At 48.8% G+C, this 25,462-nt stretch overlaps 1 protein-coding gene across 4 annotated transcripts; it reads left to right on the top strand.

The window, feature by feature from the left end:
- Positions 1-745: 745 nt before the first annotated feature.
- Positions 746-25,462, top strand: LOC105996110 (chromosome unknown open reading frame, human C9orf91). Of its 4 annotated transcripts, none has more exons than XM_013030089.1 (9): positions 746-781; positions 5,679-5,865; positions 8,095-8,204; positions 10,850-10,957; positions 12,852-13,001; positions 17,567-17,677; positions 18,806-18,886; positions 20,572-20,751; positions 23,557-25,462. In XM_013030089.1, the coding sequence occupies exons 2-9, from the start codon at positions 5,757-5,759 to the stop codon at positions 23,734-23,736; spliced, it is 1,029 nt and encodes a 342-aa protein (XP_012885543.1). In that variant the 5' UTR covers positions 746-781; positions 5,679-5,756; the 3' UTR covers positions 23,737-25,462. The 4 variants fall into 4 exon arrangements, with proteins under 4 accessions (XP_012885543.1, XP_012885542.1, XP_012885545.1 ...); XM_013030088.1 differs by lacking the exon at positions 746-781 and adding an exon at positions 953-1,063; XM_013030090.1 differs by lacking the exon at positions 746-781 and adding an exon at positions 4,578-4,616.

The raw sequence follows: 25,462 nt of genomic DNA, 5'->3' as shown, positions 1-25,462 counted from the left end.
TACAGCCAGGTGAGCCCTGTGGTCTCAAAAGTCCCCAACGGGTTCGGCAGTAAGCGTGGAAATAAAACTACACATCCAGCCACTTGGAGAAGGCCTGGCGTGGGAATGCATGCCACTAAGTGACCACGAGCATCCCGCCAGCACCGTGGGAAGCCACTCAGCACCGAGGAGGGGTCAGGAAAGCAAAGGCCTGTTCTCTGGGATGTGGAAGTCTATGAACCCCTTACGAGTAGATGAAGCAGAGTGGAGAGCTGCGCTGATGGATACCGGGCGGCCACAGTAGAGCTGGCTGTCTTTGCATCCCTTCCCCCCATCTTCACAGGTGTGGTATAAATTATATATATATATATATATACTGTCTCCCGTCAGTGACGGGGGGGGGCACGGTGCAGCCGTGATCACTGGCGCACCCCCCCCTCCCCCCAGCAGAGGGGTTCAGTAAAATCCAGTGCAGACCACCCGAAGCCAGGCGGGGTATCTGGGAGCGGAGGGGGGGAGGGGGGCCCGAACACCCAGCGCAGCTTCTCACTGAACACAAATCCCCGGGAACTCGGGGTCCCGCCCGGCGACTCCCGCTGACTGGTGACTGTGTCTCGCGGGGCCTGGCTTCAGGGCGGGACCTCGCTTGCTCGTGGAGCTGATGATGAAACCGCTCCCAGCGGGCGGCTCCGCCCGCGGGGCGGGGCGGGGCAGGATGGGCGGGCCTCGATCACCCAGGCTCCCGGAGGCTGCGCGGAGGGACGCTGCGCCCCCCTCCGACCTTCCGCGTGCCCGGGCGGTGGTGAGTGCACGCCCTCGGTCGGCGGCGGGAACGCGCGGCGCGGGCACGGCGGGGCCTCCCGGGCCTGCGTTCGCGCTGCCCGCCAGTGCCCGCCCCCTCTCCCGCCCCAACCCCGTACCCCGGGGGCTGCGTTTGGGAGCTGCGCACGGCGCCATCCTCCGGGTCGGGCTGATTTGGGGGTGAAGGAGATCTCGAACAACTCCTCTTCCGCCACACACCCCCTCCCCCCCCCCGGCGGTGGGCCTGGACCAGACCAGAGGGCAGAGACGGGGTTCAGGCCAGGTACGGTGCCCCGGCCTTGAAGGACCTCTGGGAATGGCTCCCCGACCCCGGGTAGTAGGTTCACTCTCTCTTCCGGGCCTTCATCTCCCCATTTGCGAAATGGGGAGCGGGGACTTGCTGTGTGTCCTGTCCCCGTGCTCCCTTCCCTTCCCCTGCCTTCTGTCCCCCGACCCTCCCTCCCGAGAGGGGAGAGAGATTATTTCCACTGAGACAACCCACAGGGAACCTTCTGGAGGAAAACAAAGTTTCCCTCTCCCTGTGATAGGAGTCTTAGGCAGACACTTGGTGGCGGGGGAGAGGCTGGGCACCCTGGTCACAGATTTCTGGGGAAGTGAGCTGTGCCGGGCAGAGCAGCCCAAGGTCCTGTAAAATGTCGGGGTCTCAAAGGTGGCTCAGAGGCCCGGCTCAGCAGGGGCTGGGGGGCACTCTCCAGGCTCCCGCTTCCACCCAGGTGCCAGCCTTTCCCGGTGCCTGGGACCGGAGCCAAGTGACCCTTGGGGCAGGGGCACAGGGGTGGGTAGTGCCCTGCCCACCCTGGGTCCTGGCCTCTGCAGCCTCCGCATGGGGCATGGGAGGGCATCAGTGGCAGTGCTCAGGTCCTAGCGGCCTGCGGCCTCTTTCACCTCCACTTTGGCCAAGCTAAAGAGGCCCCTTCTCCAGGGACCCTTCCCCAGTCCCCAGGTGCTTTACTTGGTCTTCCTTGTTGGGTAATTGTTCTGCCTTTGTCTTTTCATCACGTGGAGATTCCCAGTAGGAGGGCTGGGCCAAGACTTAAGATTTTACCCTAACTTTTGTAATCAGGCCCCTGAAGATTGATTTTTTTGTTCTGTCTCTGGTGCTGTTCTGGGTGATTTACATTTGTGAACACTCAATCCCAGGATGGCCCAACTCCACAATCATGACCTCTACCTCACTTAAGGAAACAGGCAGAGAGAAGTCCAGCAGCTTGCTCCAGGCCACACAGGCAGGCACTGGTAGACGGGAGAGGTAACTCCTAGCCATCACACGAAGAACCAGAGGTGAAGGCATGTAGTCTGCTGGTTGGGACCTGTGGCCAACAGATAGGGCCAACAAGGCTGTTGTGATTTCTGCCTCACTGGGATTTTACAACTCATGTCGACCTTCCAGGCCAGCAAGGCCTCTCCGCAAGTCCCCCTGGTGGTGGGTCCTTCTTAATCGGGGTCCTCCTGGCTATTCTGTCACTCTAGAACAGGCATGACTGCCTCAGGAGCCTAGCAAAAGCCATCCCAGGAAGTAGACAAGGCCTAAAGTGGTTGTATAGTGCGGGGCACATCCTTGTGTCTGTTTTTGTTGCTTTCATGCCTCTTGTAGGCCCGTGGTAAGAAGGAAGAAAGACCTAAGACTGGCTGGTCTATGCTTGTCATTTGTGCAGTGCTGCTGGGGGCCCAGCCTTGGATTAGGGGAGGAGGAGACCTTGCTGAGCATCTCAGGCTGACTGTCATTTGTTTTTAGATCATGTCCAGGAAGTGAACTCTTCTGATTTGCTCTTTTTAAAAGCAATTTCAAGATGTTTGGAGACAGCCAGACCAGGGTCCAGAAGTGTGAAAGGGCATGGAATTGGTAGGCTCAAACTCTGAGCCGGAATACTGTCGTTCTTCAGATACTCCAAGTGGCCAGCTTTGGGCAAGCCATCTTGCATGAGTAACCCTCACTTTTCTCCCCTGTGAACTAGAACAAAACATGCAGAGAAGGGGCCTGGTTGGCGAACACAGAGCACTGTCTTCATGTCTGCTTCCATTTTCTGTCCTGCAGCAGCTGGGCCAGGTAGCTTTCCCCACTCCCATTTTATAGACTGGAGCAGTGAGGCACAGGCTGGTGCTTTTGGCAGCAGTGGTCCTAGAGCAGGGAGGGGCTGAACAGAGATTCAAGTCCATCCTTTCTGGCTTCAAAGTCTTGGGTCTTTTCATAACATTTAGCTGCTTTCTGACTTTAGGCCCTGCTTCAGGGCATGTGTGTGGTCATTGCTAATTAAAAGCTCATCTTTAAGCTGGGTGTTGATGGCTTATGCCTCTAATCCTAGCTACTCAGGAGACTGAGGTATGATGATCATAGTTCAAAGCCAGCCTGGGCAGAAATATCCGTGAGACTCATTTCTCCAATTAGCCAGCAAAAAGCCAAGAAGTAGAGCTGTGGGCTCAAGTAGTAGATCCCTAGCCTTGAGTGAAAAAGCTTAGGGACAGTGCCTAGGCCCTGAGTTCAAGCCCCAGGATTAGGAAAAAAAAAACCCTCATCTTTGATATATTCTTGTTTGGGAAAGAGAGCTCCCAGGGAATCTTTCTGGAGCTTGAAATCAGAACCAGCTTCTCTCAGATAGCTTGCATGGTCCCTCAAGCCCCTTCACTTGGAAAGGCCTGTGAGCTCTCCTATGATCCTCTTGGAAGTCTCCATCATTTCTGTATGAAGGCTCTCACATTTTTCACTTTGCAATGTACTTTCCAGATTGTGTGGCTGGTCTTGGTTGAAGTCTTGAGAGAAGTAGATAGTGATGCACTAGTAAGGATCAGACCCATGGAGGTTTTTGTTTTGTTTTTTGCAGGGAGGGGGAGCACTGTGGGGTGCTGGTTTTAGTTCTTGAACTTGGGGCCTGGACATTGTCCCTTAGATTTTTTGGCTCAAGGCTGGTGCTCTATTAACTTGAGCAACAGCTCCACTTGATAAGAGTCTCGTAGACATCCTTGTCCAGTGTGGCTTGGAATGGCGGTCCTCAGATTTCAGCCTCCTGAGTAGCTAGGATTGCAGATGTGAACCACCAGGTCCTGATAGTAACAGTGTGTTCCTGCCTGGAGTGCTGCAGGTGTGTGGCCGCTGTACATTTCATGTCTTTGCTGATGTGACTGGCCATGGTAACGAAGAAGCTTCCAGTTGACTTCTCACTCAGAAATTTGGCAAGAGCTGATGTGTCATCCCCAGGGACTCCGGCATAATTTTCCCTGGCAGAGGATGGTCTCGAGTTCCTAGGTGGATCCATGACATGGCAGAGTTGCTGGTTGTAGCTGGAACAGACAGTCTGGGGATGCTGTGTTTCACCGAGGAAGTCTCCACTGAATGCACTTCTGCTTTTGCTACTGAAAAGTGGCCAAGGGCTGATGCCCACCAGGCCCCTCAGTGAGGCCCTGGAGGCTGCTGGGAGCATCTTAAAGATCTTTTGGAGTGAAATGTCACCATCTTTTCCTTTTCTACTTAGGTAGAGCTGTTTACCTGATAGTGTTTCCATGTTTGCTTTGGCCACCTGGCAGCTCAGAACTAAATCTGTGGCTCAGCACCATGAGTATTTTTTTAAGAGCTAATATTTCATGGTATGTGCCCTTTACTGGAGCTGTCCATCCATTGATTCCTTGCTGGGCCGCTGTGGGGGAAGGTTCTTTGATTAGGACCACTGGAACTCTGAGATGAAACCACTCAAAGTGTGCCAGTGGGGGAGGGCCGGGGGCTGGTATTTACCTTGCTTAGTCTGAACCTGAGTATTCTGTTTTAAAAAAAATATTGTTATTATAGAGGTGATGTTCATAGCGGTTGCAGTTGCATAAGTCAGGTAAAGAGTACACTTCTTTTTGGGCAATGTCACCCCTTCCTTCACTGTCTCCCAGTTTTTCCCTCTCATCTCCACCCACAATTAGTATAGTTCATTTTCTTTTCTTTCTTTCTTTTTTTGTTTTGCCAGTCCTGGGGCTCGAACTCAGGGCCTGGGCACTGTCCCTGAGCTTCTCTTGATCAAGGCTAGTGCTCTGCCACTTAAGCTACAGAGCCACTTCTGCCTTTTTCTGTTTATGTGGTACTGAGGAATCAAACCCAGGACTTCTTGCATACTAGGCAAGCACTCTACCACTAAGCCACATTCCCAGCAGATAATTCATTTTCAACATAGTGTCTAGTGAGTACCACTGCTGCATTTATTCACCCTTTGTCTCCCCATTTCTGTGTCCCCCTTGTCCCCTAAAGACAGATAAAAGAACAAGACAAAAAACAACCACCCAAAAACCAAAAAGAAAAGAACAAAACACATCAGAAAGCAAAAACAGATCATGCCATCTTCACCACTGACAGCAGAAACAAACGAGCAAACAACTTGTTTCTATTTCTTGGAATTCATTTCAATAAGTACTATTTTATATGTTCAGAGGCACTGAGGCCTTGCACCTTTGGTGAACCTGGGGGTTCTGGACTACAAATCTCTGTTAGGAATTCCCAGTTCACTAGATAGCTGGCTGTTTTTTGTCTTTGTGGTTGTCAGTGTTTGTTTTCTGTATTTGCTTTTTATCCTGTGTGTGTCGCAGTGTCTAGTGGGAAGCTGTTTGGGAACCTGTGTAAGTGTGTCATCGGAATCTTGCCTGGTTGGCTGGGATGCCTTTGGTCTGGGATGCTCCTGAGAGGGCAGGGGTGGACTAGGCCCCAGACACAAGGAAGTTCTTAGTTGAGGCCTGGGGAAATTTTAGTTCCTCCTTTCTCTCCCTCACCACCATCAGAAAGACCAAAGTTAGCATGAAGACTTGCGGTAGTTCTTCCCAATCTCTGTTCATCTGGGCCTCTGAGACTCCGGGAAGCCCAGCCTGCTCAGGCCCAGCCCTGAAGTTCCTTTTTGTGCTATGTTTTGAAGGCCCCTGAAGCCGAGTCAGCTGCTCCAGAATGAACCGCAGCTCTGGGAAGGGGAACTAAAGCCAGCTGGCTCCCTGCCATGGCCTGTGAGCCGCAGATGGACCCTGGAGGGGCAGCCAGCCCTCTGCCCGCCTCCTCCTCTGGCTGGAGCACCCTTCCCAGGGGGAGCCCTCCCCCATGGGGGCAAGGTAAGGTTGCTGCCTTCTCCCCGTCATGTCCCCAGCCTCCCCTGTGCTGTGCTGGCCTTACTGCATGAGTGAGTGATGGGGCCCTTAGATAAGGGGGAGGGGTGACTCTGAAATTCATTTCCAGGCCCCTTGCTGTCATTTGTACCTTCTTCTTTCCGCTGACTTCTGCTTCCTAAGTAGTTTCTCCTCTTGTTCATCCTCTGTCTATGTGTCACCCAGAGAGGTTTTGTTGTTGTTGTTGTTTTTACAAATACATCCAGCCATGTCACTTTTCTGCTTCGTTGTCTCCCTCTGGGCTTGCATGAAGATCTGTCATTCATCATCTTGCACCGGCTGCCATAATGGCTCTTGCTCTCCTTGTTCTGTTTTTTGTTTGTTTGTTTTTGTTTTTGACATGCTGTTCTTTCTACCTCAGGGCCTTTGTACATGCTGTTCCTTCTGCCTGTTATGCTTCTAACTTGCTTAATTTGCACCCATCTTCAGAACTCAGCTGAAATATCCCTTCCTTGAGGAATCTTCTAATGGCTCAGCCTGTCAAGACCCTCTGATACCTTCTCATTTCTCTCTGCAGTACTTGCCTGAGTCTGGAATAATTACCTGTGGGATAAACATTCAGCCTCCCCCTTAGAATTAAGCTCGGGGAGAGCAGTCCTGTGTCTGCAGTGTCTATACACAGCCTATCTACAATCGATACTTCACGAGTGTTGTGTGCAATGCAAGGCTGCATGTAGCAAGGGGACCCAGCCCTCTGAATTATGTATGTGTGTGGGAGGGGAGACATGGCAATCAATATCCTGGTTATTTACAGGATTTGAAACAGGATTTGACTGCCTGAAAAAAATATTACAACTTTGGTTAGGAAAGCGATTTAGACATTTATATTTATAGCAGTAGCACAGAATGGAATGAAGTCTTTCTTGTGGACTTTAAAGACATTGCTCTTCTGCGTTTTGGCAAGCTGGTTCTTGCTCCTGTGTAGGCACGTGCGCCATCCTGCACACATGAACACGCATGCACCTTCTTTTCTTTGGTAGCTTTCCTTAGCCTAAGTGTAAAAACAAGCATGTCTAAGGGAAGGGCTTTGCTCTTCTCATTGGAAGCAGCAGAAGAGACAGAGGATGTTGCCAGGAGTCCAGAAACACTAGAAAGGCAAAGCAAGACAGGGTAAAAAGTCTGTCACTTGGGTAAACACTGCCGAGAACCAGGCTGGGGAAGGCCCAGGTCCTGGGGAGAATTTCACACTGTCCTTTCTGTGGAGTGGAGGGGACAGTCTGAGGCCCACCTCCCTGTCTGCCCATACTTCCGGCCCTGTCTCCATCACCAGGGGACCACATCCACCTCTTGGGGCTCTGGTAAAGGCTCCATATGCAGAACCTCCGTATTTATTTACTTACTGGCAGTGCTGACTTTTGAGCTTTGGACTTAGCTTACCAAATACTCTCCCAAGCCAGTTCTTACTCCTCTGTGGGAAGTTGCTTTTTTTTTTTTTTCCCCCAGCACTGTCTTGTGCATTTTTACCCCCTTCCGGGCTGGCATCAGACAGTGATCCTCTTAACCTGTACCTTTTACATGCCTGGCTCAGGTTACAGGCCTGTACCACTGTACTCGGTCCTCGGAACCTGTTTTTGTTCACTTTATCTTTCTGTCTAGTTTTCCTTACTTGTATATTGTTCAGCATATCTTGTTATTTTTGTTTTGTTTTGTTTTGTTTTTGGGTCTCGTCGTGAGGCCTGAACTCTGGGCCTGGGTGCTGTCCCTCAGCTCTTCAGCTCAAGGCTAGTGCTCTACTACTTGAGCCACAGCACCACTTCCGGCTTTTTTCTTTTTTGCTTATGTGGTGCTGAGGAATTGAACCCTGGGCCTCATGCATGCAAGGCAAGTGCTCTACCACTGAGCCACCTTCCCAGCCCCTCTTGTTATTTTTATCCTTTTATGATTTATTTAGTGCTGATGGTAGGGCTTGAACTTAGGACCTGGGTACTGTTTTTTAGGGTTCCCCCCCACCTTAAGCCTTTTAACTTGAGCCATACCTCCACTTCTCACCTTTATTTCTGGTGGTTAATTGGAGACAAGAATCTCAGGGACTTTTCCCAGACTAGCTTTCATCCTGGGTCCCAGCATCCTGAGTAGCTAGCATTGCAGGTGTGAGTGGCTGGCTCAGCTTCTGAAGTCGTTTTTGGCAGGCTGCAGGTTGTGCATTGAGCTTGTCTGGGACCCCTCTGCTTCCAGAGCTTCACAATGGCCAGGTCCTTACAGTGCTCCGAATCAACAATTCCTGTGCACCCATCTCCTTGGATCTGGGGGCCGCAGAGGAGCAGCTGCAGGCCTGGGGCATTCAGGTGCGTGCTGACTGTCCGGAGTCCATTTTCCCCTCTGTCTGTCCATTCACCCATCCACCCAGCCATCAAGTCAACCATCTACCCATCCATCAAGTCAATCATCCATCCTTTACAATGCAGCTACTAAACTCTCACCCTGTGCCAGCTGGGACAGGCCCCTGGGGAAGATGAGCACTGCCTAATCTTCCCCGTGGGGTACCCACTGTGTGACGGTCCCTTTGCTAGATAAGCAGCACAGAGGCAAACAGGTCAGGGGCTCAGGATGCCCACAGAGCCCGCTAGAGGTGGACAGGTATTGAAAAAGTCAGGACAGCAGCAGCTAAATAGACACTGGAGGCAGCGAATGATAAACATGCTCCAGGTGGAGATGGCTGTGCAGGTGTCACGGAGGAGCAGGCCTGATGTAGGGTCTTGAAGGTTAGTAGTAGGATTGTGCTGGGGGCAGGGTGGGGGCGGGGGAGGAGATGGAAACTGCATCAGTAAGGGGAAGGTCCCAGGAACACTCTGCTTCCTCATGAAACAGTGCCTGCAGGCGTGGCAGAGTCCCTGCTCAGATCCAGCTCTGCCTCCTGGGCCCGGGGGAGGCACTTCACCTCTCTCAACTTCAGTTTCCTCACTGCAGATGAGGGTGATGGTAATACCTGCTGCATGGGTCTCTGGTTAGGGTTCAGTGAAATAATGCTTGAGGGACACGTGCACTATCTCTGACATGTAGTAAATGCTCAGTAAGGTTCATCTCTTGTCAGTGCAAGGATCTCTAAGTGTTCTTTGTTTTTTAAATTTCCTGAGCCCTTGCATGATTAGGTTTTCCTTGAGCTAGCCAGGGGGGCCATTCACCATGATGGAGAACGCAGTGCTTAATTTGCCCTGAAGATTTTTATAGTTTACCACTTTAACATTGAATTCTGTAACAGGGACTCACACCTGTTATCCTAGTTACCAGGTGGCTGAGATCTAGAGGATCACAATTCAAAACCAGCCGGGCAGAAAAGTCTGGGGAGATTATCTCCAGTTAACCTGCATCAAAGCTGGACTAGAGGTGTGTGGTTGAAGTGGTAGAGCACCAGAATTGGGGGTTGGGAGGAAGCCAAAGGAGAGCTCAAAGCAGTGAGTTCAGGCCCCAGAATTAGCACAACAAAGCAGAAGAAAACACAAGAAAAGCCCCTAAATTGTGACCTGTAATCCTAGCATTCAGGAATAGAGACAGGAAGATCCTGAGCTTGAAGCCATAGTGCTACATAGCAAGACCCTGTCTTAAAAGCACAAAAAAAGGGACTGGGAAGGTGGCTCAGTGGTAGAGCGCTTGCCTTGCATGCCTGAGGCCCTGAGTTCAATTCCTCAGCACCACATAAGCAAAAAGAAAAAAGCCGGAAGTGGTGCTGTGGCTCAAGAGGTAGAGCACTAGCCTTGAGCTGAAGAGCTGAGGGACAGCGCCCAGGCCCAGAGTTCAGGCCCCACGACCGGACCCAAAAAAAAAAAAGAACAAAAACCCCCCAAAACACTCCCCTCCCCCAATAAAAAAACCTCCCCACTCTGGATGGGTGCTATAAACATAGCTACTCAGGAGGCTGAGATCTGAGGATCAAAGCTGGCCCAGCAAGAAAGGCCATGAGACTCTTTATCTCCAATTAAGCACCAGAAAACTGGAAGTGGTGCTGTGCCTCATAAGTGGCAGAGTACCAGCCTTGAGCAAAAGAGCTCAGGGACAGCACCCATGCCCTGAGTTGAAGCCCCATGGCCTCCAGAAGACACACAAAAATATTTTTTTATTACAGAGAAATATATTGTCACAATTGAAGGAACACTTCCAACACAATCACTGACAAGCCCTGTTTTCCCCATCTGGGCACCGACACATGTCTTTTTGATGAATTTGTCTTATTTTTGTTGTTGTTGTTGGATGTATGGCTTGAACTCAGGGCCTTGCTCAAGGCTATCACTCTACCATTTTGAGCTATAGTACCACTTCTGGTTTTCTGGTGGCTAATTGGAGATAGTCTCATGGACTTTCCTGCCTGGGCCAGGCAGATCCTCAGATCTCAGCTTCCTGAGTAGATATAGGCTTACAGGTGTGAGCCACTGACACACACCTGGCTCAGATTTGTTTTTCTTACTGGTGAACAGTGCTAATCATGTTCCTAAGTACATTTCCTAAATATAACCGGTCAGTTCTGCTTTCTTGCCTGTATTTGTAGGGCTCTTTAGGCTTATCCTGCTACTGGCATTGTGTCCAGCACTGTGTAGGTATTAGCTCATTTAATACATACTCCAGCCTTACAAGGGAAATAACCCTCATTGTACAGAAGAGGAAACTGAGGCTCAGAGATGGTGAATAGCTTACTCTAGGTCACACAGCATTTGAATGGAGTGCCAGTTTGCCCCAGGCCTGTATCTTAACCGTGAGGCCCGCCTGTGCCAGCTGTAAGACACTGAATCTCAGCCTCCAGATGCTCTTCAGCTGCCCTCCTGGCCCTCAGGCTGTCTACCTCCAAGGTGACTTCTACCCAGCGCCCTAAGGGCTTCGTTTTTCCCTCAAGGATGGTCCTGAATGTCTGCATGGTCTGGCAGCAGGCTGCTTGTTGGCGGGGAGTGGGTGGCGTGGGGGTCCTGTGTGTGATACATGTCTTTTCCTCTGTGCCGTGTAGGTCCCTGCCGAGCAGTACAGGAGTCTGGTTGAGAGTGCGCTCCTGGAGCCCCAGGTGAGGCGCTACCTCATCTACAACTCCAGGCCCATGCGGCTGGCCTTTGCTGTGGTGAGCACCCACCCTGTCCTGGGCAGCCTTGTGTTCTGGGGTGGATACGGGGCTTGGGGTGGAGGCCTGGCTGTCCAGGCAAAAGCAGAGCCACACAGCCCTGGACTGGGTATAGGAGGAAGTAGGTAAGTGATGGCATTGGTCAGGCTCCTATGTGGAGGATGGAGGTAGGGTTTACCATGGGCAGAGCTCAGGGTGGGAGTCTGTAGGCCCTCCAGGCTCTGGATTCACATTTGCCCTAGGCCAAGAGTCATAGATGGATAGGGAAAGGTCAACTCTATGTATGTATGTGGGCATCCATGTCAATACACACCCTTGTCTATATGTCTACATGCTTGGGCACATCCATACATGACAGTCTGGCTCCTGTATCTGCATCCTATATGCATTTTACTGGGGTTTGAACTCAAGGCCTCACACTTGTAGTCAGGTAGGTGCTCTACCACTTGAGCCATGCCTCCAGCTTCTCTTTTTGGACTGGTTGGCCAGGGCTTCTTCTTGTCCCTCATATGACAGGCACGCACCACCACACCCAGACATTGATTGAGATAGAGTCTTGTGGATTTGATGCTCAGGCTCCCTTGAATCTCTTTCCCCGGACCTCCACCTCTCAAGTAGTTGGGGTTACAGTCCGGAGCCACTGTGCCCAGCCTCTTTTTCTTTTTTAAAAAAGAATCATATTCCCTTCCCCCATGCCCCCACTGATACCCATCCCTCTTTGCCTGTTTCACTTTCCTGTCATTCATTTTATTTTCAGTGTCTACTAAAATGCCAAAAAGTATTGTGAACATCCTAATATAACTGCTTCCATTGCTCTCTTTCCTCATTCCTCAACTCTCTGCTGATCAACAGTTTTCAGTGAGATTCCTTTTGCTGTCTTTATACATGGACACATTTACATGTGCATTTGTAATGACTTTCACTTTGACCAGAGGTCTAAATCCCAGGCCCAAAGGGTCCAGTCTGGTCACTCCAATGTGCCACATACAAGAAGAGTAGCGGAAAGAGTAGACAAGAGATTTATACAGGGCTTGGGTATACAGAGAAGAGCACGTCTTCAGGACACAGACATGAACTTTAGGTTTAACTAGAGGATGGATGGAGAGAGATGAGGGGTTTGGGTCATTATTATTATTATTTGTGCCCATCCTGGAGTTTGAACTAAAGGCCTGGGCATAGTCCCTGAGTTTCTGTGCTCAAAGCTAGCTCTATACCACTTGAGCCGCAGCTCCACTTCTGGCTTATTTTAAAATTTATTAATTGGAGCTAAGAGTCTCACAGACTTTCCTGCCTGAATTGACTCTGAACTGCAATCCTCACATATTAGTTTTCTGAGTAGCTAGGATTGCAGGCATGAGCCACCGGTGGCCAGACCAGGCAGAAAAGTTCATGAGATTCTTATCTCTAGCTGTAAGTGAAAACAAGTTAGAGCATGAGGACCTGAGTTCAAGCACCAGTCCTGGCACATTAAAAAAGAGAAAGACAGAATAAAAAGGGTTGGGTCAGTAGCTGGTGGCTCACACCTGTAATCCTCCTAGCTACTCAGGAAGTTGAGATCTGAGGATTGTGGTTTGGAATTAAACACTCAAAAACCGGAAGTGGAGCTGTGGCTAGCCTTGAACAGAAAGAGCTCAGGGACAAGGCCCAGACCCTGAGTTCAAGCCCCATGATCACTACCACCAACCAAAAGTTGAGTTAGGAATGACTAGGAACCTGCCCTCAGTGTTTACTTACAAATGAGGAACATGTGCCCATTTCTATGGGCCTAGTGTTGTTGGGACGGTCTCTTTCTGGCCCTGGCAGCTGTTTGTGGTGTGGGAGTGGTAGGAAGGTCTGCAAGGGGCAGTGTTGCGCAGAGCTTGTTCCCTGACCATACTTTCCCTGGCTTCTTCAGGTATTCTACATGGTGGTGTGGGCCAATATCTACTCCACCAGCCAGCTGTTTGCTCTGGGCAAGCACTGGGCGGGCGTGCTGCTCGCAACCCTGGCTGCCGTGAGTGTGACCCTGACTCTCGTGCTCATCTTTGAGAGGCATCAGAGGAAGGTGAGATGTCTGGAGCCCCTGCCTTGCTCCCTCCAGAGAGTCGGGCAGGCCTGACCAGCCCAAGTCTAGGTCTTCTCTCCTCCACCTCAAAGAATTCCTCCAAGCTGTGTGCAGTGGCACTTTGCTATCATCTCAGCTACACAGGAGAGGAACATAGGAGGATTGTGACGACTTTCAGGCCAGCCTGGGCAAAGGTAGCAAGAGACTGTTTCAGAAACAAAATGTCAGGTTGGAAGCGTGGTTCAGGTGGAAGCACACCAGCCAATGAGCAAAAGCAAGTGTCAGTGAGTTTTGAGTCTCAATCTCAGAAACTGAAAAAAAATCAAAACATAAAAACACCACCACCACCAATATGTAAACCTGGTATAGCTCAGACGTATGCTTGCCTTTAATGTGAGAGGTCCTGAATTCAATCCCTCAGGACTGCGGAAAGCTAAAAAAAAAAAAAACAACTTCCCCAAACATGAAAATTCACACTGACTTATCTGCCCAGTGACTTAAAAGAAATCAAATCACACAAAATTAAATCCTCTTTGGCCGGCCTGCTTGCCTGCCTACCTGCCTTCCTTCCTTCCTTCCTTCCGTCCTTCCTCCCTCCCTCCCTCCTTCCCTCCTTCCCTCCCTCCCTCTTTCCCCCTTTCTTTCCCCCCCTCCCTCTCTCTCTTACCCTCTTTCCCTCCTCCTTCTTGGCTTAGAACTTATGATACCCTCTGTGGGCTTCTAGTGTGCTGGGATTACAGGCTTGTACTATCATGCCTGGTCATCTTTAATCTATTTGTGAAGGGAACAAAATAAATACTTCCTCTCACATTTGTGAGCCATACTTGCTTGGTTCTGTTGCTTTCAGCTCATGAAGAGACAGCAGCTCTTGGTGGAGTGAAGCCATTTGTCTCCTGGTTAGGGAACAGAAGAGAGTTCTTTGTGTTTCCCTACAGAGAGAGAGAGAGAGAGAGTGTGTGTGTGTGTGTGTGTGCGCGCGCGCGCATGCATACTAGAACATCAGCTCAGAGCCTGTGTGTTGTCCCTTAGCTTTTTTGCTCAAGGCTGGTGATCTAACCCTTGAACTACATCTTTACTTCTGGCTTTTTGCTGATTAATTGGAAATAAGAGTGTCATGGATTTTCCTGCCCATGGCTGGAAAAGCTGCTGGCTTCTAGCCTCAATCCTTAGCTCTCAGCCTCCTGAGTAGCTAGGTACAGGTTTGTGCCACCACTGGCTCCCCGCTCTGTAGATTGGTTTTCTGGAAGCAAGCTGCCTTGAGACATCCCAGCATTCCAGGGGACACTTTGGTGAACTGAGCCTTTTTTTTTTTTTTTTTGGGTTGTGGGGTTGAACTCGGCCTGGACACTGTCCCTGAGCTTTTTTGCTCAAGGCTAGCACTCTTGAACTTTTTTTAAAAATTTTTTTATTGTAAAGATACTATACAGAGGGTTACAGTTACATGAGCAAGGTAATGAGTACACTTCCTATTGGGCATTGTTACCCCCTCCATTGTTTTCCCCCTACCATCCCTTCTCTCCCTACCTTCCCCGAGGTTCTTTTTTTTTTTTTTACTTGTGATTAAGTGATTACATAATTTCCCAAATTTCACAGTATTGTGGAATAATGATGCTCATTTAAAGTCACAAGTTCATTCTAACTTTCCTGGAGCAAATTGTCTATCAGAGTCTATAACATATAACGGTATACACATATACACCATACGTGTGATCAGCAACATGGGGATATTTAGTAGTGGTTCGACCAGATGCACTCTTGAACTTTGAGCCACAGCTCTACTTCTGGGTTTCTGGTGGTTAGTTGGAGATAAGAGTCTCATGAACTTTTTTGCTTGGGCTGGCTTCCAACCATGATCCTTAGATCTCAGCCTCTTAAGTAGCTAGGATTACAGGCATAAGCCACTGACACCAGCTGAACTGAACCCTTTCATATGCCTCCCCTCCCTTCCTGTAGCACAAGGGCCTGAGAGGGAGGGCTATGAGGTGATCTGCCTGATTTCCTCTTGTGATGGGCATCTAGTCTGTACTCTGTGGTCAGCCATGCCTCTACCCCCAACTGCGACCTTTGCAGCAGAGAGTGGGTGGTTTCAGAATTGAGGTAACTTGCCTTGGATCCCAGTATCAGTGGCAGAGTCAGGTGAGAGCTGAACCCTCTGATTCAGCGAGGGAGACAAATCCTCCCAGCTTTCTGTAAGGCTCATTGATGGCATTATGTTTTCAGTGCTTATAATTTGCTGCGTGCAGAGTAGGGTGCTTGCTAAATTAGTGTTAACGTATTACATGTCCCATTGACATTGTGACTAGAGGCTGCTCCATCAGTTTACAGATGGAGGACCCTAGACCCCCATAGGTTCTAGGAGCAACCCCCTAGGCTTTGATGCTAAACATAAGAATTGGAGGTTCAAATTCCAAACCATGTTTCCAGTTACCTTCTCTATAGGAATTTGGGACCTCAGTGATAAAGTACCATAAACTTGGTATCTTCAAATAGTATACATTTATGATCTTGCAGTCCTGTAGTCTGGAGTCCAATGTGGCCCCTGCTTATATCAAGGTACTGGGACCCCCTGGAGGCTCTGATGGGAGTCTACTTCTTGGCCTCTTCAGCTGCTTGAGGCTGCCTGCATTCCTTGGCTTGCAGCCCCTTCCTTAAAGCCAGCCACATGCAGCCAAGTCTTTGTCCTCCTCTTCTGCTTCACATCCACTTTAGTACATGCTGTGGTCAGCTGAGATCATTTTCATGGGCTGTGAGGGAATGGAGCGGGCGACTCAGAACATTTCCTTGCCTAGCACATGATGCTTTGACATTCCTGGTTGTCTGCCCTGCAGAGTGCTGGGCTCTGACATCCTCGGTGAACGCTCAGCTCCTGCCTAATTCAGAGTGTGTTGGGAAAGGAAGGCAGGGTTTGGGGCATGAGTTCCATTTTTTTTTTTCTGCTTGAGTTCCAAGGATAAATAGAATTTCATGGTTTAATTGTTCTGAAAGGATCTTTGTTGGGCTTTGCCACCAGGCTGATAAGGTAATGCTGCCCTGGGGCTCTGTGGAAGATTTCACAGCTCCTATGCTTGGCCTATAAAAAATAAATTGAGCCAGAAATTTCTCTTGGGGAGAGAAAAGTAATGCAAAGGTGACTTCAGGAGCAGGAAGTCGGGCACCTGGCAAATGCAGATGTAATTTGTGTTGTTTGAGGAGATGGCTGCCCGGGGCTCTGCCTCCCTTGCTCCCGTTTGCTTTCTGCAGCTGTATGTGGGCAGCCCCCAGGAGTGCCAGTGACCTGCTAGGCTCAGGTCCCAGAGGTGAGCAAGACCTGCCCCCTGCTCGTAGATGCATGGTGGAGGCCCCGGTGCACAGAGGCCCCTGTCCAAGCATTATTGGCTCTGAAAATCCCTCCAACATCACCACTGCCTTCTGCTCACCTGCTGCGGGCCCTGTGCTTAGTACCTGATGGCTTAGTAAAGAGACAGAATACTGCTCCTGTTAGTGAGCTCTTCAGCTTGGGGTAAATTAATGGTGTCACCTCTCAGGACCTTAGTCTCCTTAATCTATAAAATGACTATAGTGCTATCATAGGATTATTGTGAGAATTGAGCAATTGAATGCATCCAGTAATTCGTGTGAAATAAAAGCTCAGTAAATATCAATTGTTCTTCTTATTGAAGAATAGCTCAGAGAGGCTGATCAAGTGGCCTGTGGACATACAGTTTTCCTCAGGTCTTGGCTCATGAATCTCTAGCCCTTTGGATTTCTTACCACTCAGGGCCTGGCAGATCCCTCTTCCTGATTGATGTCACTCTATCAGGACCTTCTATGTCACAGCATCTGTGAGAGCCTCACATTTTCCTGTTTTTTTTTGGGGGGGGGTCATGGGGCTTGAACTCAGGGCCTAGATGCTGTCCTTGAACTTTTGTGCTCATGGCTGTTGCTCTACCACTTTGAGCCACAGCTCCAATTCAGTTTTCTGGTGGTTAGTTGGAGTTAAGAGCCTCATGGACTTTCCTGCCAGGGTTTGCAGCCTCCTGAGTAGCTAGGATTACAGGTCTGAGCGCTGGGTGCCTGGCTTCCTCAGGTCCTTCTTCACTCAGCACTTGCTTTGGGTCTGTTCCCTCCCCTGTCTCCTTGGTGTGGGTGGCAGCGGAAGGAAGCAGCCCTTTTGGAGGGCCAGGCACTGAGCTGGGGACTAGAGGCCTGAGAGGGCAGAGATGAAGATTACACACTGTGGCTGCTCTCTCCGTCAGTCCCGTCTCCCACAAATGTATACCCTGTCCCCACTGCACCCTATCTCAGCAGGCCCTCCCCTGTTCCTGGGTGGCAGAGATACGCTCCATTCTCAGCTGAAGACAGCAAGACCAGGGAAGAGCCGGAGCCTGTCCAGGCCACACTGTGAAGCAGCAGCTCGCAGAGCCAGCCTTCAACGCAGGCCATCGAATGCTGTTCACTTTACCATTCCAACAACAATTCCACTTTACAAGGGAGGAAATGGAATCTGGGGTGAGGACTGCCGTGTGGCAGAGGAAGACCAGTCCCGGCAGTCCTCAGCCAACACGGGCCTGTCATTTGTCCCACAGGCCAACACGAATACGGATCTGCGGTTGACGGCGGCTAATGGAGGCCTCCTAGGGTACCGGGTGCTGCTGGGGGTGACAGATGCCGTGGAGGGGTGCCAGAGTGTGATCCAGGTACTCTGTCCTTCTGGGGTGTCTGCTTTGAAGGCGGGTGGCCTGATGTGCTCCCAGCCTACACTGTGTGTCAGGGGCTCTGCTCCTGAAGGTCATGGGTGGCCCTTTAAGCAGCCTGCGGGGTCCCCTGTCCAATGGGAGATCACAGGCCTGTGGATGTGGGATGGCACCAGACTGTACCATTGGATTGTGATGTGTAGTCACATAATGTGTCACAAGATGGGAACCCCAGGGGTTTCAGCCTGGCCTCTGGGGACTGTTGATGTGGCAGCCCAGGGAGGTGAGGCCCTGGACCACCCAAGCTGATGCCCTTGGATGTGGCCCTGTGTGGTAGTTACCAGCTTCGAAGGGCTCTCCACTCACCGCTGTGTTTGGGATGCCAGTAGAAAGGTGCCCTTGGAGGCGAGACATGCTGTCTGGGAAGGTTTACAGTCTATTGAGAGTCTCAATCACTTGTAAGAGATGGGGGTCTTGGCCTTTTTTCTTTTTTGTCGGTCGTGGGGCTTGAACTCTGGGCTTGGGCGCTGTCTCTGTACCCTTCAGCTCAAGGCGAGCACTCTACTGCTTGAGCCACAGCACCACTTCCTCTTTTTTTCTTTTTCTTGTGCCAGTACTGGGCCTTGAACTCAGGGCTAATGTTCTTGTTCAACTTGGGCTCTACCACAGAAGCCACACTTCCAGCTTGGCATTTTGCCAGTTCATTGGAGATAGAGTCTTACAAACTTGTTTGCCTTGGCTGTCCTCAAAACCATGAACCTCATGCCTCAGCCTCCTGAGTAGCTAGAATTACAGGTGTGAGCCACTGATGCCTGGCTCTCCTACTCACTTGGTTTTTTTTTTTTTTTTCTTATCAAGGTTGAATATTTTCTGAATTTTCACACAAAGCCATTTTGATGGGGAGAGGGCTGGGAGGTGGGCGCTCAGGGGTTAAACCCTTGGCTAGTATGCACAATTGGTAGCAGAGCAAATAAAAGGAAAAACACGAACTTTTCTACCAGCAGGACACATCAAGTAATCCTCCAAAGGGGGACTTTGGGAAGAACAGTGGGCGGAGGGCAGACTCAGGGCTGGGAGTTCTTGGTTGGGCAGGTGCTGAGCCACCGTGGTTCTGGCTGCTTCCTTCCTCAGCTTTGGTTTGTCTACTTTGACCTGGAGAATTGTGTGCAGTTTTTGTCTGACCACGTTCAGGAAATGAAGATGAGCCAAGAGGTAAGATATCCTAAATATACACACAATAGAATTTTACTCATCCATTGGAAAAAGTGAAATGGAAAGCCTTGGAAGAAAATTGTGTTAAGTGAAGTAAGTCAGGTCCAGTGAGACAAGGGATCCATGTTTTTTCTTATATGTGGAAGCGATATTTAGCTTGCAGACTCAAGTGTATACAGATGTTTTGACTGAGCTACAGTAGTTTCAAAGGAGATCTCAAACTGTAATTCTTTCAAAAGGTAAAAATCAAAGTTCAGCAAAATAAAACACCAGGAAGTGAGTACTTGAAAGATGTGGTAGGGTCAAGAGGAAAGGGGTAGATGAATGAAGAGAAGATAAGAATCCAATGTATATCTTAACAAAATTAAGAAATGAAAGGGAAGGAGTGGGTGAGAATGTTGAAAGGGGTGACATGGATCAAGATGTATTCTTAACAACTCCTTTGTACAACTACCTAAAGAAAATAATGAAATAAATGGATGCCAAATTGTATAGATGGCATGATCTCAGTATTGGGAAAAATGTCTGAGGAAAAAAAAAACTTGCCAGGTGCAGGTGGCTCATGCATGTATAATCCTATCTACTCAGGAGGCTGAGATCTGAGAACCATGGTTTGAAGCCAGCCCAGGCAGAAAAATCCATGAAAGTCTTATTTCCAAGTAACTACAGCCCCTGCCCCCAACAAGGCAAAACAAAACAATCACCAAACTAGAAGTGGAGTTGTAGCTCAAGTGGTAGAGCACTAGCCTTGCGCACACAAGCTCAGGGACAGTGCCCAGGCTCATCATTCAAGCCGCATGACCAGGAAGAAGAAAATTACTGGAAGACAGTATAACCATGTGGAAATATTTGCTTTTCAATGCAGCAAATCTTCCACATTTCCCATGGTAAGCCTGGATCTCTTCGCATTGAGAATTCTGTTAATAATAAACTAGCGGGTCCAAAGGTCTCCTGTATTTAGGCAGTGTCACTTGTTCAAAGGGTCTTTCTACCATTTGTTTAGAAAACAGGAGATCTTGCTGCTTCTGCCAAGGAGGAAATATGCTCTGGGAGCTGTTCCCTGACTGTGGTCATGGTCATAGCACTGGTGATGCCCAGGGCTTTGAGTCCCAGGTCCTTCTCTAGGAGTTAGCCTGCTCTTTGCTGTGGACATCCTGCAGTCAGTTTTAGAGTCAGGGTTGTAGTCTCACTCTGATTCTGGCTCGTTATCTGCAGTGTGGCTTTGGGCGAGGACCCAAATTCCAGTGTATCTATCTGCAATGTAGTGATAGAGACCCTACCTCAGGCTGCAGGTGCTGTCAGGAACCATTTTCTGGTGTGTGTGTGTGTGTGTGTGTGTGTGTGTGTGTAGAGGAGAGGTGGTCTCACTAGTGTGTCAGTCAGCTCAGGCTGCAGGTGCTGTCAGGAACCATTTTCTGGTGTGTGTGTGTGTGTGTGTGTGTGTGTGTGTGTGTGTGTGTGTGTGTGTGTGTGTGTGTGTGTGTGTGTGTGTGTGTGTGTGTGTGTGTGTGTGTGTGTGTGTGTGTGTGTGTGTGTGTGTGTGTAGAAGAGAGGTGGTCTCACTAGTGTGTCAGTCAGCTCATGTTCTCTGAGGTCATTCTCTGGCTCTACACCTGGATCCACCTCTGCTGTCCAGATCCCTCCTGACTTCAGACACACTCCAGCCTCCTTCCTTTCCTCTACAGTCCTCGCTGAGAAGCAGATTGAGCCAGTTGTGTGTTGTCATAGAGACGAGGGTGAGCCCCACGGTGGAGAGGCCTGAGGATGTTGAAGATACCCCTCTCCTAACCAGCGGCCCTGATCCTCAGGAGAGACCACTCATACAGACCCAGCTCCACCAGCTCGTCCCTGATGCTGAGCCGGAGGTAATCAGTGCACGGCCATCAGGCTGCTGCTCCGTGGAGGGCACCTGTGTAGACTTTGTCCGGGGACAGCTTTAGGTTCTTGGTTCTTGGGGCGGGGGTGGGGGGGTGGGGGGGGAGGGAGGGTGGCATGGTTTCTTCAGTTTCCTAGAGACCATCCAGAACAAATATGTCTTTCACTTTTTCTGTTTACTAAAATACTTTCTTTGCTTTGATTAAAATTTTTAATTGTTATTATAAAAGTGATTTACAGAAGGGTTACAGTAACATAATGCTTTGATTTTTCTTACTGTATAGCTCAGGCTGTTCTTGAACTGGTCATCCTCCAGCCTCTGTCTCCCAAGTGTTGGGATTACTGGTGTATGCTACCAGGCTTGCCTTACCTTAACAATTTAACAGTTAACTTAAGGGACTCCGTTTGTATTTATTGGGATTTTTGTTGTTGCATTTTAAAATATCTTGCCTTTTTTTCTTTTTGAGACATGGTCTTATTAAGTAGCCCCGGCTAGCTTTGAACCCACAGTTCTTTTTGCATCAGCCTCTTAAGTGCTGGGTTGGCTGTCTGTTTTGGATGGTTACATTGGAGGGTGGTTACCTGTTGATGTAGTGTGTCTCACCAATATTGATGAATAATTGGTCATTAAAAATATATTCATAGCTCATGCCTGTAATCCTAGCTACTTAGGAGGCTGAGATCTGAGGATCATATAGTTTGATGCCAGCCTGAGCAGGAAAGTCCATGAGACTTTATCTCCAATTAACTACCAGAAAACCAGAAAGGGAGCTGTAGCTAAAAGTGATAGAATGCTAGCCTTTAGTGAAAAAGCTCAGGGAGAGCACTCAGGCCCTGAGTTCAAGCCCCATGACTGACAAAAAAAAAATCTATTCATAAACTGGGCACTGGTGGCTCACGCCTATTAGCCTAGCTACTTGGGAAGCTGAGACCTGGAAGACTATGATTCTAAGTCAACCTGGGCATAAAAGTCTGAGAGACTCCATCTACAGTTAACCAACAAAAAGCCAGGCTGGAGGAGTAGCTCAAGTGGTAAAGCACTTAGCTGAGTAAGCAAGCCAAGCATGAGCAAGAGGCACCAAGCTCAAGCCTAGTGCTGAACCACATTAAATCTCTTCACTTCCCTCCCAATGAATATATATATATATATATATATATATATATATATATATATAGCAGAAAAAGATGGATCAGGCCGTGTACTTTATAGTGACATGCATATCTGAATTTATGTGCAAAAGCATATTAAATATGGGTCTTTAAAATTATTTTTTCAAATTCATTCAGGCCCCTAGTAATACAATTTCCTGTCCTGAATATCAAGCGTGTATGTGCATGTTTTAAAAGTAGCTGTCCTTATAATTCAACTAGGGAACATAGAGTCATGGCCCAGGTCTCAGCGGAGACTAGACCAACCTATTTCAGCTGGCTGCTGATAGCTGTGAAAGACAGAGAGTTAGAGTGACTTCTTACAGCTTTACGGACTTTTATCCTGCATAAAATTCTTTAACATGCCCTCTGAGGATGCTCGGATTACTTTGTCTTGTTTGATGACTAAGAGGTCAACTGACATGCCCCAGCTCAGAGAGCAAGAATTTGGCAAAACCAAGGGAGAAGCCAGCCCTGCTGATTCTTAGGAAGCCATTTGTCTTACTATAGTTCTTTACTTCCTTTTCTTTTAATTAACTAATGTATTTATTTTTGGGTGATCATGGGCTTGAACTCAGGGCCTGGGTGCTGTCCTTGAGTTCTTTTGCTCAAGGCTAGTACTCTACCACTTTGAGCCACAGCATCACTTCTGGTTTTCGGGTGGTTAAGAGTCTCATGGACTTTCCTTTCCAGGCTGGCTTCAAACCTAGATCCTTAGATCTCAGTCTCCTGAGTAGCTAGGATTATGGGTGTGAGCCACCAGTGTTCAGCTTTTATTTTATTTTTATTATCTTTAAATAGTTGCACAAAGATGCTCTTCATCCTATTGATTTTGGACTAAGTGAGAAGCCATCTAAGCTAGTGATATTATTTAATCTAAGCCATCTAAGTTAGTGATATTATTTGAAAGTTTTGATGTTTGCTAGCCCAAAGAACAGCTTAAAACAAAAACCAGTGCTAAAAGACATGTTGAGTTTGGACAGATTTAATAGTAATGGTGGTAATATTCATGACATTTCTTGAGCCATTTATTGACATTTCTTGATGATATTTGGTAAGCATTTAGCACTGGACTAACGGCTTCCTGTCTGTGTGCTCCACAGTCCAGCCAAAGCTCCCATTCTTTCTGACGTGGGTGGAGCTATGAGCTCAGCCGGTGGAGGGCCCCACTCAGGGATAGCACAGAATGGATGGGCTGGAATTTCCTCCTGGCCTTCTTGTTTTGGAAGTCTGCTCTTAACTCATAACTCTGCAGATGTGAGCAGCCTCCATGTCAGGCACAAGTGTGTCTTTTATATGGAGAGTGGACAAAGTGTTGTGAAAATCTGTGACCCCTCATGAGCAATAGAAGCTTTTTCCTTGTTTTCCCAGCCATAGACCCACGTGGGGTGCTTTAGTAGGTAAAGAGCATACGTTAAACCCAATTTTTAAAACCCCCTTTCTTCCTTACCTTCTCTTTTTTTTTCATTTTAGTGAAAACATACATAATAGAGAAATTGAGCATAAATTACAGTGACAAATGGGAGTAGGTGCCAGGCATTGCTGTGTCACCATCACCACCATGGTGGCTTGGCCTTCCTCTGGTGCCTCAGCTCTCCTGCCCTTAAGGTCCCCGTGGTCCTCACTCTGCTTCCTGCCTCCTCCAGGAAATGGCCCGGCAGCTGCTGGCAGTGTTTGGTGGCTACTACACACGGCTCCTTGTGACCTCCCAGCTTCCCCAGAACATGGGGACACGACACACAGACTCTCCAAGGGTTCCATGTCCCTGCCAACTCATAGAAGCCCACATCCTGGGCACAGGGTGCTGCCCCCTGCTGACCAGGTGACCCAGGGACAAAGCCTCATCTTCCTTGAAGACTGAACCATGGGGAGACCTCAGGAATTCAAGACGGCAAGGAGAGCATCATTGGGGGTTACCACCAGACGTGGTGCTCACCCTAGGATCCTGTCTCGTCCACATTGCATGCTGACCACAGGCCTCATGGGAGCTGTGACTGCTGATCTGGCCCCAGCCCAGATTCCCTGCTGGGCCATGTGGATCTGTGGTATGGATGGAGAGACTGCTTTCCATCCCTTCCCTTTCCTTCCCACAGGCCCAGGAGAATGGGAGGTAACCACACAGGGAGAATCTTCAAGTGATGTTGCCATCCCCCACCACTTAGCCAGGATACTGCTCTCCATGCTCAGCCTCTGACCTCTAAAGTTCTGTGCAAGAGAGACACATAGTCCCAGAACTTCCTCCACGCTTGGTTTTGCTCCATATTTTGTGGCCTGCAGTGATACCTGTGCTTGTCCGCTAGCACCAGGTTACAGAAGACAGAGGGAGAAGACAGGAGGAAGAAAAAGGTGGCAAAGGGCAGATAACTGTTCACTGATGATTTGGAAAGGTGGATCCTGTTTGACTTGAAGACTGATTGGGTTCAAGGGCACACGTGCTTGTCATTGTGGTTTTCTCCTGAGACAGAGCAATGGCTGAGGCTTTCTGACACTCACCTTGTTGTGGGGGGAGGAGTGATCAGTCACTAGTAATTCTGTGAAGAGCTCAGAGATATCCAGGCGCTCTGCTTTAATGAGGGTCAATTAGAACCTGTGGTTCTAATAGGCCTACAACCCAAAGCCCTGGCCTGGCCTCTGATGGCAGCCAGTCCCCGCAAGCCTAATCTTCACCTGCAATTAGGCCTCATCTCCCACAAAACCCCCATTATAAGTTGAAACTTGAACTCTTGTTCATATTTCTCCTTTCTGTTGTTTGGACTCTTATTTAAGCCTCAGAGTCCACTTTCCCGTCTCCCTCCCTCCTTGAGGAAATCTTCCAGTCTCTATCTCCTTTAAATCCATGATACAGCGACGACCCATACTGTTGTTTTGTTATGAATTCTACATTACTGTGTGTATATGCCAGCTTTTCTAGCTAGACTGTAAACTCCTCAAGGTCAAAGACTGTAACACGTATCTTTTGTGTTCGGCCTGGACTTGCAAAGGAAAGAAATCCTGTGGCTTCATTGTTTTTCCATCGCTGTGGCAGTTGGGCAAATGATTTTTCAAATGCGGTTGAATGTGGGGACCTGGATCATGGTGGCCCTGGGTTCTGGTTGTGAGCTAACACTCTAGTGGTGGAACTTGGTGAGTTGCTTTCTTTGGCTGGCCCTCCAAGCTGGTACCTTGGATGGTTCTTTAAGGCCCTGACTATTTAAAAAACAAACTTTTTTTAAAATTAATTTTTAAAAGCTATTTTAAAATAGTTATTTTTAAAGAGTTTCAATTCAGTATGTCAATTTATGTATACAGTACATCTTGATAGGACCCAGATTCTTTAAACAACTTTATTATTATTATAAAGGTGATATACAGAGAGGTTATAGTTACATGTCAGTCAGGTAAAGAGTACATTTCTTTTTGGACATTGTCACCCCTTCCTTTACACTTTCCCAGTCTTTCCCTCAGACTTAGATTCTTAAAGAAACTTCCAGGGCCAAATTCTGATAATTTCCAGCTTGTTCTGCTGGCTTTCCTTCCTTTCTTTTTCTTTTCCTTTTTTTTTTTTTTTTTTTT

Source organism: Dipodomys ordii, unplaced genomic scaffold, assembly GCF_000151885.1.
Source record: "Dipodomys ordii isolate 6190 unplaced genomic scaffold, Dord_2.0 Scaffold127, whole genome shotgun sequence".
NCBI lineage: Eukaryota > Metazoa > Chordata > Mammalia > Rodentia > Heteromyidae > Dipodomys > Dipodomys ordii.
This window is presented reverse-complemented; position numbering and strand designations above follow the sequence as displayed.

Excerpts from the sequence above, each read along its gene's own strand:
- LOC105996110 (XM_013030089.1), top strand. The coding sequence starts at position 5,757 with ATGGCCTGTGAGCCGCAGATGGACCCTGGAGGGGCAGCCAGCCCTCTG. Across the intron at positions 5,866-8,094 it reads CCCTCCCCCATGGGGGCAAG|AGCTTCACAATGGCCAGGTC; the intron begins GTAAGGTTGCTG and ends CTCTGCTTCCAG. Across the intron at positions 17,678-18,805 it reads GGTGCCAGAGTGTGATCCAG|CTTTGGTTTGTCTACTTTGA; the intron begins GTACTCTGTCCT and ends TTCCTTCCTCAG.